At 36.5% G+C, this 13,483-nt stretch overlaps 1 protein-coding gene across 2 annotated transcripts in view; it reads right to left on the reverse strand.

The window, feature by feature from the left end:
- SEMA3A (semaphorin 3A) overlaps positions 1 to 13,483 on the reverse strand; it is a 274,816-nt gene that overhangs the window by 92,626 nt on the left and 168,707 nt on the right. For both annotated transcript variants that reach the window (XM_073652330.1, XM_073652329.1), the window contains exons 5-6: positions 8,148 to 8,241; positions 3,102 to 3,221 (exon numbers count right to left, since the gene is read on the reverse strand). In XM_073652330.1, the coding sequence (XP_073508431.1) occupies positions 3,102 to 3,221; positions 8,148 to 8,241 (214 nt within the window). The remainder of the gene's footprint in view (positions 1 to 3,101; positions 3,222 to 8,147; positions 8,242 to 13,483) is intronic.

Genomic DNA, 13,483 nt, shown 5'->3' on the forward strand with positions numbered 1-13,483 from the left:
GTGCCAATGAAGCCCTTCCACTAAAATTCGATACATATCTATACCTTCTTTATATTCTGAGCAATTGTTTATTGTATTAAAAGACCTTTGAGAGAATAGTGCTTTTCAAGCAATGAAGGAGTGCTTGGTTAAATTAATAAAGAAGCTCTTACTGACTTCAGTGCTGTCTCTCCACTGGGGCTCAAGTCTTTGTTTATATGCTGCTGCGGTGACATGAAGACGCATCACTGCTGCAGACAATCACTGAGCTCGCCAACTTGTACCGACTACATTGACAGAACCATTGAGCTCAGTGATTGGCTGTATTGATGTATTTATGATGCCACAGCTGCAATCTCGGAACAAGCACCAATGCTTTGGCAACTAGCTTCCTTTGATCCAGCACTGACTGAGTAACAGCTGTTTTTATTTTTTTCAGTGGGGGTCAATGAGGTGAAAAACACAATTCACAGAAAGCAGCTTGAAATATAAAATGGATTCAGAGTATTGGGAACAAAGTTATTTAAGGTTCAAATCAAGATCCAGCCAATCTCAACCGGTCTATATGCTTTAAATCAATATCTTCACAGCCAATTTTCATTTATGCATTTTTATTTTTTCTTCTATTTTATTAATTAACTATAATTTTTTTTATTTTGGCACTTACCTAAACATATGAGTGTTTATTTTTGTGGGACGGGTTGCAGTTCTGAATGACTTCATTCATTTTATCACAGAGTAAGAGAAAATGGCAAAAAAATTCCGAGTGCTGTGAAATAGTGAAAAAATGCAATTTTACCATTGCTTTTTGGGTTCTATTTTTATGTTGTTTAGTGTGCAGTAAAATTTACCTGGGAACATGATTCACTAGGTCAGTATGGTTAGAAAAATACTGACCATACATTATTTTTACTATTTTATTGACTTAAATTATATTACCATCAATGGAGCTGTGCTGAGGCTTGTTTTTCACGTGGTGAGCTAGTGTTTTTACTTTTAGAATTTGGGGGCACCTGCTATGCTTTGATCAATTCTTACTGCACTTTTTAGAGTTATTGCAGTAACAAAAGAAACACTTTTATGGGTTATTGATTTTTTTCTCTCCTTACAGTACTCGCCAATCAACTTCCTTTTTAATTTTGATTGAGCAGACTTTTTTGGATGCAGCCATACCAAATAGGATTTTTATTTTTTGCATTTCTTCATTAACTGGGGAAAATGGGAGTGATTAAACTTTTTATTTTTTTTTATTTATTTACTTTTTACTTTATATGTTAGTCCCCTTAGGGGACTTGAACTTATGATTGTTTGATCACTTGAGCTATATACACCAAGGTATCACACTCTCCTATGATGCCCAGCCACAGGCTGGATGTTACAAAAGGGATCAGATGACTTGTACAAGGGACTTCATCCGGCTCCTGATTGTCTTAACAACCCATCAGCTCCCTGCAGTTCTGTCATAGGGTGGGGGGGCGATTGTTACCTGAACTAATATCAGGGTTGTATCGTGGCACTTAAATGTTACTGTCAGTGTTGACAGTGGCATTTAAGAGGTTAACAGCAGTGATTGGTAAGCACACTGTATGCTGCTGTTAAAGGCAGATGTCAGCTTTATAAAATGGCCAGCATCTGCTTTACATGGACTGGGCTCGGCTTTTGAATTCGCTCCAAAGTCCCATATATTGTAGGGATTGTACTCACTCAGGTGCGATTAGAGGCAAACAGGAGACATGTTCCTTTAAGTGTCTATAGCGGTTTATTAACTTCATAAATAATCAAAAGCTAAATGAAAACAAACAGCCTTTAGTGCAGGCAAAAGCAAAAGAAATCAGTCCTTTAAGCAAAGTCTCTTGGTAAACCAGACCTGTGGTCACACAGGCTGGTAAGCCTTCAGCACACAGCTCAGTCTGGAGACAACACACAGGAGGTCTTCTCCCTCCAAACACAGACCATGTGACAAACAACAGCCTCCATTATATAGGCTGTTAACCACACCCAGAGGTGAGGTATGTGGGTATCTGGACCCGCCCATCTCTCTAAACTACCCGTAACCCAGTCCCAGGTGCACCAATTAGTCCTCTTAGTGCGACATGCACTAGAGAAACACTCCGGGTTACATCACAGACGCCAGCCATCTCTGTGACACATACCTCCCATTGACTACGCGACCATTAGCCACCTTACAATGGGGCGTGAAGAGGGTAGGGACCTATACTGGCAGTAGATGAATCTATATGTATTTTTAACTAAAGTGGTTGTCCATCTTTGAGAATTTGTTTATTAAAATGCATGTATTTAGGGCTAAAAAATCATTTTTGCAATGGTGTTTCATTACAAAATTTGCAATGTTTGACTTTTACGGGCTCTTGGTTTCCCTGCACATTCAACTTTAATGTGGTCTGTTATAAATCAGTTGAGAAGAGCTCAGAAAAGACAAATTTAAAAAAAAGTTACAAACTCCTTGTCTTGCAAAATTCATAAAGCAATAATACAATCAAAACAAAAAACACACAATTGTTTTACTAGTTTGCAAAAGCAATCAAACTGTGCTTTACTCATAGTCTAGTTCAGAATTGCCGCCACTGCTCTCAGTGACTTATTGTCTACAGTGATGATGTCACATCACTTATTGGAGCTTAGTTATTGGTAGCAGTGCTGCCAATGTGACGTTAGTGCTGCAGACAATAGACGACACCAGGAGCAACAGTGGAGACTTGATGATGGACCTAGGGTGGGTGAGTAAAGGACAGTTTATCTTTTTAAAACTATCTGGAGCTGGGGAAAAGAGGGTCTCCAAAACCAGAAAAACATTTAAATTCTAAAATGCTATTGCATTTGAAGTATAAAGTACACTAATTTATGTGTAATTTATAAATATATATATACAATATAATGTCAACTTATGAATTGTCTAGAAAAAGTTGAACAGAATTAATAAAAATAAACATGACTTGACTTCAACATTTTTACCCGTTTTTACAGAAACAGTGAAAACTAAATTAATTTAAAAAGTGACAAAGAATTCTTGGGATTTTTAACTATTCTCCATGGTTTATTCCAGAACTTACAATGTAAGTGTTTCCACATCCACTTTGTTTTATAATAGGTGTTCTGCTTACCATTTAACCATCTGGAGTCATGCTGCTCAGTTCTAATTGGATGATGATTTCCAAGCGTGCGGAAAATGGCAAAATCTCTTCCCATAAAATCTGCTGCAGTCCCTGAATACAACTCCCCATCTGTGAAATGAAGCAAAAAATCAACAATTTATATTTTTAGCCAGCTCAATCATACTTGATTCCCACAATGTTACACTGTGACTTATGGATGTCCTTTGTAAAACAGCTAAAGCACGCTCGCTTTTCATTCCGTAATTTATATAATCCAGTAAACACCAGATGTGCAACAACTTTTTCCAGTGTGATATTTCATAACCACCTTACTAAAATCACTTGTATGTATTAAACCTACAGTTCTGCTTTGCTATTGATAAAATGTAATATGTTTTATGGCTACCTGTTTAATTTCACACTATGACAAAATATGCAGCCAAATGAATTTAAGGCTACAAAGAGGGCTGAATTCACAACGCGTTTCACATACAGTTGGCAGTATATATCAGGAGCCAGAAATAACATTTAGCATTCATCTTCTTTATAGTAGTACCCATAGACTACTATTGGGCAAAGGCAAAAGGGTCTAATTGTGATAAATGTCTGACAGATTGTCATTTGCATATTAAAACAGAGCTTTCAAATGGTTGCCAACTCTATTTGTACTGTATTTTTTCACGATATATACCGGAAAAAAAATGGTGAAACCCTTCACCTCTCGGCGATTTTACGTTTTTCCCTCCCCTTCTTCCAAGAGCAATAATTTTTTTTTATTTTTTCATTCACATAGCCATGTGAGAGCTAGTTTTTTTGTTGGACAAGTTTTACTTTTGAATTACATAATTTATTTTATCATGCGGTGTATTAAAAAGCGGAAACAAAATTCCAAGTGCATCAACTGCAAAAAATGTGCAATTACACGTTTTTTTTAATTTTTTTTATTTACCATGTTCACTATATTGTAAAAATGACCTGGCAATATGATTACCCAGGTCTGTATGAGTATGAAGATACTAAACAGGTATAGTTTCTTTTTTGCTTAAGTAGTAAAAAAAAAAATCTGAAATTTGTAAAAAATTTAAATTTGCCAGTTTTGTTGAATTTCAAAAGTTATTTTGCAGTAAATCAATTTGCTAATAATTCCAAGTATTGCAAACCTTCCAATAGCCCTGAAAATATGTGAATAATATTCTATGGGTGCTTCCACATTGCGTTTTGGCACCCGTTTAGTGGCCCCGTCGGGACTTACGGCCGAACCCCCGCAAAACAGCATTCCGACGTATGTGCCAAAGGGGCCTATAATGGTGCCAACAGAGCAAATGTGCGCTCTGACGTACATAATTTTCGGGTGTATATGCCTACTGGAGGCGGAAAACAAGACGCAGTCTACTACGTCTGAGTGTCCACCCCAAGTAGGTGCTCTGTCGGCACCATAACAGTCCATGGCCCCATCAAAACATACGTCCAAATCCAATTTTGAGGGGGGTTCGGATGTAAGCCTCGATGGGGCCACTGAACAAGTGCCAAAATGCAATGTGAATGTACTCTAAGGTCTCCTTTCAAGCTCTTCAATGCCAATATAGCCTTAGTAATATCAAAGAGACCTCAACAGTTATTGTAATGGGTAAACTTCTGGTAGCATTTTGTCCTGTCACAAACTGTCATGTTTATTTAGTCTTTTAAATCTTTCTTTCCCTATCTTTATTACTAAGCAGTGAAATCCATTCACTATCCAAACTCACCACAAAATAACTACTGCTTTTCCTGCCTCTGCTTTTATACAGGCTGAGATAGTCCCTGGACCCTTATAATTGGATGTGTTATGCCATGTGATGTGATAGCTGACAACATTCTGGGGAAGCCCATATGGCTGGACCTAAATAATGTGAGCCTTTTCTGCCTCATGCAATGTTCTGTTTTGTATGAAATGGTGGTGGGCTTTTTTTATTTTAGATGTGGGCAAATTAAATCTCTGTTAGAATTTACCTGGTCCAGTAAATTTCCTCAAATTCAACACACATTTGATTTACATTAAATCAATTCATTCATCTCTAGTTAGTATCCATATCCTTTACATTGACATTATATTATATTTGTATAAAAGTTAAAGTGTATTTTTTTGCATTATCGTTTGTCATATGTTATGTGTTCCCAGTCCCTTTAATGCCACTCTTAGCTTTTGCTTGCACTCTGCATCAAAACCTGGGGTTTATTTCCAATAATCATTGTGTGTGAAAGCATAATAAAAGGACAATTCATTAGACAAAAATTAGGGTACAAAAAATTGACACCTTGGTAGTCACCTTGCAGGCAGTATTTATTAAGAACTATGACAAGTATCTCCTGTACTTCTTAAGATTATAACTAGCTATAGTATATCTTTTATTAGATGTTTTTTTATCAATGAACTATAGGTCAGTTATTAACTGTCCCATGCATTTCATTAACAATTTTTTTAATTTTTTTTAATTTTAGACATGGTTTTGATTTTTCTATACTGAATGATAGAGAAACTGACTAATAAAAATGCAATAGAAAAAAGCACTAGGTTTTTGTTGGAATTTTAATTTCAAATGCATCACTTTTACTTAGAAAGTCTATAGCTGTTGCAAAAGTTAAAAAGGTGATTTCAAAAGAAACAATAATAAGCTAGTATACAAACAATTAATGCTATATATTATATTAAAATATGAAAACTAACATTCTAAAATAATAAAAAATAAGTAGGAAAATTAATAAATATTACAAATACAAGATATGAAGCAAAGATACAGAATTAATGAAATTCACATCAAAGGTAAGCAGTCCTTTAAATGATCCGACTAGCTCAGCATGAGGTATATGATCAAAAATGTACCAGCACTGCAGTCTTATTAACAATTTGCTTGTGGTTTTCAACTTGAAGTACAAAAATACCCTTAATTACAGCCCTGCCCATGTAATTTAAAGAAAAACACATAAAAACGTGAAGTATTGAAGTGACTTTGATGTTTTGCTCAACCTTTATATAACCTTATGCCTGTTTTGTTATCACTTACTCCACAGGCGCCTGAAAAAAAAAAAAGAAAAGAAATCGATGGAACCTAATATAAATGATCAGTGCACCTTCCCGTTCTCTCACTGCATGCATAAGGTCAGTTCGAAAGGTGCAGAACAACATTGAGAGACTGCACAAGTCTATATAGTGATATAGTGTTAACTGTTATTAAAATGTATCTCAATATGTTAGTAAATTCTTGTTACAATTCATGTAGTAGTAAACTTACATAAAAATATTATCTAGTAAGTAGAAAACTATGTAAAAACATTTACGATCCAATCAGTAGGAAACATTCGAAAGATGAATTCACTAAATCGTGGAAATTTTCACTGCAACTTTGATGTGCTGTGAAGTTATTCTCTGTGAAATGAATGTTCCCTACTATGCTCTGGGATATATCTAGACACCAGTGCATAATAAATGTAAGATGTTAGAGAAAAATAAATCATATTTACCTCACTGGCCCTCCTTGTCAGCTGTCCAGTTCTCCATGCCTCCCCTTCGTGCTGCATCTCCAGCCCAGTGTTTACTCTAGGCCGTATCTTCCAACCACAAGTAGGCCCCAGAAGTCACTTTGTAGTTCATGGCCAGAAGTCATGACCTAGAATGAACACAGGGCTGGAGATGTGGCATGATGGAGGCATGGAGAACCGGACAGCTGACAAGAAACAATGAGCAGTGTGGGCAGCTAAAGAGATGAGCTCACCTATCGGGCTGGCACTCGCTACTCCCTTCCTGGGTTCACCTCCGTTGCATCATATCTCCAGCTTGTTGTTCCCGCTAAGACAGGACTTCTGTCTGCAGGCCTCAGAGTTGACTGTACATGTGCAGTGTCCTCTGAGGCCTACTTGTGGTTTGAAGCCATGGCCTACCGTGAAAACCGGACCGGAGACATGGAGCGATGGAGGCACAGAGAATCAGATAGCAGACCGTGAGCAGCAGAAGTGGCTGGAGAGGTGAAATTGATTTTCTTTTTAACCATTTACTGGCCCTTTACTGTACAGCAACATAGCGACTAAAACTGGCCGCCATTTTGATGAATTTCACAGAGCAAATTACAGAAAGTCCATATTTTCCAGAATTTTTGTAAAATTTCAGTAGAATACAATTCCACCTAAATAAATTTGCCCATCTATAGAAACATTATCTCTATATGGGCAGAACATTATGCAAAACATTATTTATCCTTGGTGCAAAGCCAAGAAGATGCCTTCACAGTTTTAAAGCAAGGCACAAGGTATATAAACGGTGTATATTATATACACATACATCATATCACTAGCAACTAGTTTTTTGCCTCTCTTTTACTCACTACAAGAAATTCTCACAGGAAATCACAGGGTTTATTAACACAAAAAGTATAGTTCTGAATATCAAAAATTCATTTACACTATTTATTGTAAATGAACCTTCTTTTTAAACATAAAGCTGGTAGTTGACTCAAATAATCCTTGCAGGAAACCAGTCTGTGGTTATTAACTGTGAAATATTCAAAGAAATTGTTGCCATTTCAAGCCGGAAGGTCAAGAATCGGCTTCAAGGAAACCGTCTCTGGAAAGAGTGAATTATAAAACCAAATGTAACTGGAGAACAGATGTATTCTCACTTACACATTAAATTAAATACATTGTTGCAAACCAATAATAGTTACATACTGTAGCAAAACTGCAAACTGCACTGTAAAATAAAACATTACATGCTACCATAAACTGAATGCAGTTATACAATTAGTATTACAGTATGTACCCCAGTTCAGTTTGTTGCACAACGAGGACTAGTAACTGCAGTTCTTCATGCATGTTATTTCTATAATTGTTAAGCATTCCTTTAAAACCACAGAAGCACCTCCGAAAATGAATGAGCATCTTCCAATTTATCTCTTATGTTTAAACTATATGTGTAATCTGATAGTAAATAACTTCTTACAAATGCAATTATCTCTAGTGCAATAGAAATGAAACAAGTTACCTGTAACTATACGATGATATTTCTGTCACAATGTGTTTACTTACCGATCAAAATTGATGCAGTTAACAGCTTTGGGTCGTAAGGACTTTTTCCTCTACCATTTTCAAAACCTGAATCCACAAGTTTAAATATATTATCCTGGTTGAGAAAAAAAAGAAGACACTTTAAGTAGTTAAAACTTTAGCTAGTGGAGTTCAATATATGTATATAGACTAGAGATGGAGCAAATCAAATTGAGAAATATGGAGTTTACATTGAATCTCACAAAAAAATTCAGATTTACCAAAACACATTTTTTGTGATTTGATTAGCGGGAATCAAGCAAAATGGCAGCTAGTTTGGTGAAAACTGTCTGTTCTTTTGCTTGATTGGGGGTCAAAAAATGAAAAAAAAAAAACCATTATGCTCAACTTTCACGTTACCTGTTCTAGGGCCGCCGCTTCTCACCTAGTCCTTCACTCTCTCACTTCCTCCATCATCTCCAATCTTCTCTTCTGTTTATACTCTATGGCCAATGGTGGTGAGTAGACCTCAAGTGACATTATGATGTCAAAGGGCATTGTACGTCATGACATCACGTGAGGCCTAGTGAGTACTGGTGGCACAGAAGAAGAATCGAGATGGTAGAGAAGACTGGAGCAAGTGAGCCAGCAGAGGACTGGACGTTACCCTGGGGTGTTAGGACAGTTAAGGAGTTAGATGAGTACAAAATTCTATATTTTTTACCCCTCCATTTATTATGCTCTGCCGTCTGGAGAAACCTCAGAGCATAATAAGCCTTTTACCAGTATTTGAATTTGCATCATATAAATTCAACTTAAATTCCTGCCAAATTAATTAGAATCTGGCAAATGAAATATTGGCATATTTGTTCATCTCTAATATAGACTTCTGTGTAAGCTTTCTTTACAGCATTCATTTTTTACTAAGTTCACCACAGTCACTGGGCATATCCATAAGCTGGATACAGACCGGTTGCCATCATGTTTTTGTTAAGTTTAGGTTATCTTTTGGCTATGGTTCATTATGTATCTGTTAAACGGATTGCATTTTAGCCCACGAATGACGGATGCCTGTGATTTATACAGTCCCATTCATCATCCACAGACTACACAGGCATCCATTTAATAGATATGCCATGAAAAATTTTCAAAAGCCAAGATATTATATAAATGGCATTGTAGTCCATGAGTGAGGATGCCAATATTAAGAATGCATCACAGCCTTCGTGTAACATATAAATCGGAAGCTTTCCTGGTCTATACATTAAATAGAGACAAAATATAGAATCAACGGGGGCATAAAAGTGTATTATTCACTGCCATATTTGTCCAGTCATTTTTCCCTAACACTACTAGGGTCAAAATATGAATTGCACAGTATACAATAATTGCTGTAATACCACTTGTATGGTTCTAATATTACTACTAATACACATTCACTTGGTCACACAGAAGTCTTTAGGACATAAACCACAATTGTATCACATTATCAAATGAATAACAGTATCATTTGCAGAAGAAGACACTGCTGTTAAATAGTATTGCTATTACACTTTATTAACATGCATGCCACTAATGAAGGATTAGAACTAGAGATGAGCAAATTAAAAAATCGCCAGCTTTGCAAATCTTTAAAAAAAATTGTATTCACCACAAATCAAAATTACTGCAGAGCCTCAAATGGCCCTGAAAAATGTATGACACTCTTAAGTTTCCTAGGACTATATCAACCCCTTTCAAAGTGACTTCAAAATATATGGCTATGAGTGAATGGATGGTAACTGTTCTGGTCACACATGCTGTCTGAACAAGTTTCTTCAATGTTTTATGGCCTCTCTCTATGCTTAAGCTGTCTCATCCTTTCACGGTCTAGATTCATACAAAATGGCTGCTGCATATCTCGTTTCTTCTGCTATACAGACTATGTGACTTGTTAGCTGCAAGGCATTATGATGAAGACAGTCCGGCCATGCTTAATGTCAATCCTCTCTGGTTGTTGTAGTCTTCTGCATTGTGTAAAAAGGCTGAGGCCTTTTTACGCAATTCTTGCCAAGTAAATTAAAGATTGTTTGTACCATAAAAAATTATATTGTGGTATAGTCTTAGTCAGAAAAAGCGATAATAAATATAAAACTATTAAAATAAATATTTTTATGCCCAAAAAGATAAAAGTATTCTAAGAGTGATACCTTTATTGACTAATCAGATGTCATGTTTCTGGATAAGAACCCTTGATTCTGTGTTATGTGTTCGGCATCTCTTTCCACTGAGCCACAACAAATACACCTTTTCTTTGGGTGTTTTAGTTCTGTTATCTTTAGTCTGTCAGTTTTGGGAAACAGGTGTTTTTCATTAACTTTGTCTGTCCTTTCACCTTTCGGGTGCAGCTTTAAATCCCTTCTCCTACTGGTATTTCCTGCTGATGATAGACTTTGTTGGATTCATTCACTTAGCTGTAGTTTGTGTTGGTTGCTGTTTTGTGTGCGATTCCTTTATTTCTTAGTGAACTGCTACTTTAGTGATCCTAGAAGCAGCTAAGGACATTCAGGGTAAGCTGCCGTTGAGAGGGTGCACCAGTGCATTATCTTAGGGTGCCAACCTCTGCGGTCAGGCAGGGACAGACAATGGTCAGAGAAGGGTTTTTCCTTGTCTAAACAGGGACCTGTCAGGTTCACGTATTTGTCTTCCTAGTTTGTACGTTACCCGTGTGAATGTGTTTAGGCAGTCATAACACCATAAAAATATATCTGCAAGTTTCAGAGTACAGAGGCTCCTTCATCAGGCAGGTTTACAACATTGAAGCAAATTGAATTGCTCATTTCTAGTCAGAACACGTTCTACAATCACTAACGGTTCACCAGACCATTGACAAAACTACATTTCAGTGTAAGGCTAGTTTCACACATTAGTGTTTTGCAGTTTGGTGCATGAACAAGCTACTGACCCAAACTCGATATACTAATATATGTCCATGAGGCTATTCAGTTCATATCAGGAAACTCGCTGTCGGCCTGTGCATTGTGGTCATAAAGCTGCTGATGTATATGTAAATCACATTGTGTGATAAAAGGATGTACAGGCCAGTATCCAGCTTATTGTACTGCACATAATTTGTCCAACCTTAAAGCTAAATTATATGCTATGCCAGTACCCTAGAATTTGAGCTTCAAAATCTGCATCTGATTGGCATTTCACTTTTTATTCCTTACTAATAATTATTATAATTAATAGCAATCTTCCCAGTGGCTATCAATTTACGTCAAGGGGAAGGCCATCCTTTTCAATTACAATTTCTCCTGTATTAATTCAATGCGTTACATTAAAGGAGGAAATGGCTATTAGAGCGAAATGAGCGGAAAGAATATTGAGTGTTTATAGGCTTCAGTTCAGATACAGAGCTGACATGTGAAGTCTATTTCTGTATCATATAACCAGCATCATCATAACTGGATGCACACTCCAAAGTGATTCACAAGGAGGCCCATAGGACCGAGCAATAAAAACATTTGTCTCTTCTGCCGCATTCCTTTCATTTCAAGTTGATTAAAGGAGACATTTTCGAGTGCATGTAAGAGAGCTTGCAGAATATGATGCTATACATTACTGCACAAAATGTAGCAGAAAAGTAAATGCAATGCTTCAGGTCGGAGGGCTTATGAGGTAAAGACATATGACGTTGGGTGGATTATTGCTAATAGGCAAAAAATATGTGATGCAAAGTGATCTATCAGTTAAATATTTAGCCTTCGCCTGATGTTTTATCATATATTATTAACTGATGTGAAGCTTCCATTTAAGAGGACCATGCAAGCAAACATACCAAAACAGTGAAACCTTGCATTGTTAAATATGAATATACCATAGAGTTTTGATAAAACATATGATATGATGTATTCGCAGTATAGTATGTTGTGTTTATTAACCATATTCTGTTTAAATAAAAGTTCTATATTGCAGACTCTCCGAGTGTGAAAATCTGAGATTCCAGTACCTATTTTGACTTGCAGTCACCTCCCAAGTAAAATGCTATACTTCAAATACTTTCATCAGTTAAAGGGGTTGTCTGGTCCAAATAGATAAGTCTGCAGTCACTGTGTGACTGCACCCCCAGTGCATACACTTATATACAAGTGTATGGAAACGAGGCCGGGTGTTTGCATAACTCATACATACCCTCCGGTCTGAAACCGGCGAATCTCCGCAGCGCACAGTGCTTGCAGACTTATCGATTTGGACCGGACAACCCCTTTAAGTCAAGCTAAGCTTTAAGTCAGCAGTAACACGGAAGAGATGAATAACAATTGTATCAGAACTGCAATTTCTTCTCTGTTGGCGTCACCTTAGGGGGCACTCAAAAGAGGTAAGTAAAAAATCTGTCAGCGCACTCAAATATGTTTAAATATGGCTGGAGATTATTGGCCGTATGAAATTGGGTATTATAAAAATAATTTAAAAGTTTACCAAGTCAATTTGTGTTCCAGTTTATTTGGGTATATAAGCTTGCTAAAGAAAGAAATTTCATGTAAGAAAATCTGTCACTTTTGAATCAAATTCTTCATGACATAGAGCCTTCTGCATTATTTATCATTAGGAAAAGCAACATTTTGTATATTATTCTTCATTTACCCAAGAGAAAGCTAGAGTTTGTAGAATACCCAGACAAATAAATATATCCCCTGACTTGTGTTCAGTGATTGTCATTCTAGTCTTCTGTAATAGGCAAAATCATTGGCAAGTATCCTCTCTGATTCCATTGTTCTGTTTTGCCTTTCATTCATTGCCTTTGCATCTATTTTTTTGTCTAGTTTTGTGTGTGTTTGAGCCTTTTTTTGTTGATATCCAATTCATTATTCTATTTGTGCCTTTTTTTAAGCCTATTTTATATTTACTCACCTGTTTTTTTTTTGTGCTTTGTGGGCAGAGTCTAGCATTTCCACATGTTAACGCCTGATCCATCAACTGAGACTTTTTAAAAAGTCACAAAATTTGGTGCAACGCCACTCCAACTCCCCTCGTGGTGTATTTTTAAGTATGCCAAAATAATTTTTTTGAACCAAAGTTAGCAAAAACATAGTTCAAGGCAAAAAATCCAATTTTTTCATTTGCGCCAAATTCATGAATTGCATGCGCCATTTTGATGAATTTGGAGCCAAAAATAGCAACTAATACCTTAAGCCAAAAAAAGAAAGTGATTTAAAACCCCCCACAAATGATGAATCAGGGTCAGAATGTCTTTCAAGGAAAGAGATAAATCGGTATATGGCCTGAAACCTAGACAGATAATTCTTCAAATTCATCTGTGCTTTATTTCCTAAACTACAGGGTGGGCCATTTATATGGATACAACTAAATTAAATGGGAATAGTTGGTGATATCAA

The sequence above is a fragment of the Phyllobates terribilis genome, unplaced genomic scaffold, assembly GCF_046119375.1.
Source record: "Phyllobates terribilis strain yellow unplaced genomic scaffold, ASM4611937v1 Scaffold_11__3_contigs__length_659146591, whole genome shotgun sequence".
Lineage (NCBI taxonomy): Eukaryota > Metazoa > Chordata > Amphibia > Anura > Dendrobatidae > Phyllobates > Phyllobates terribilis.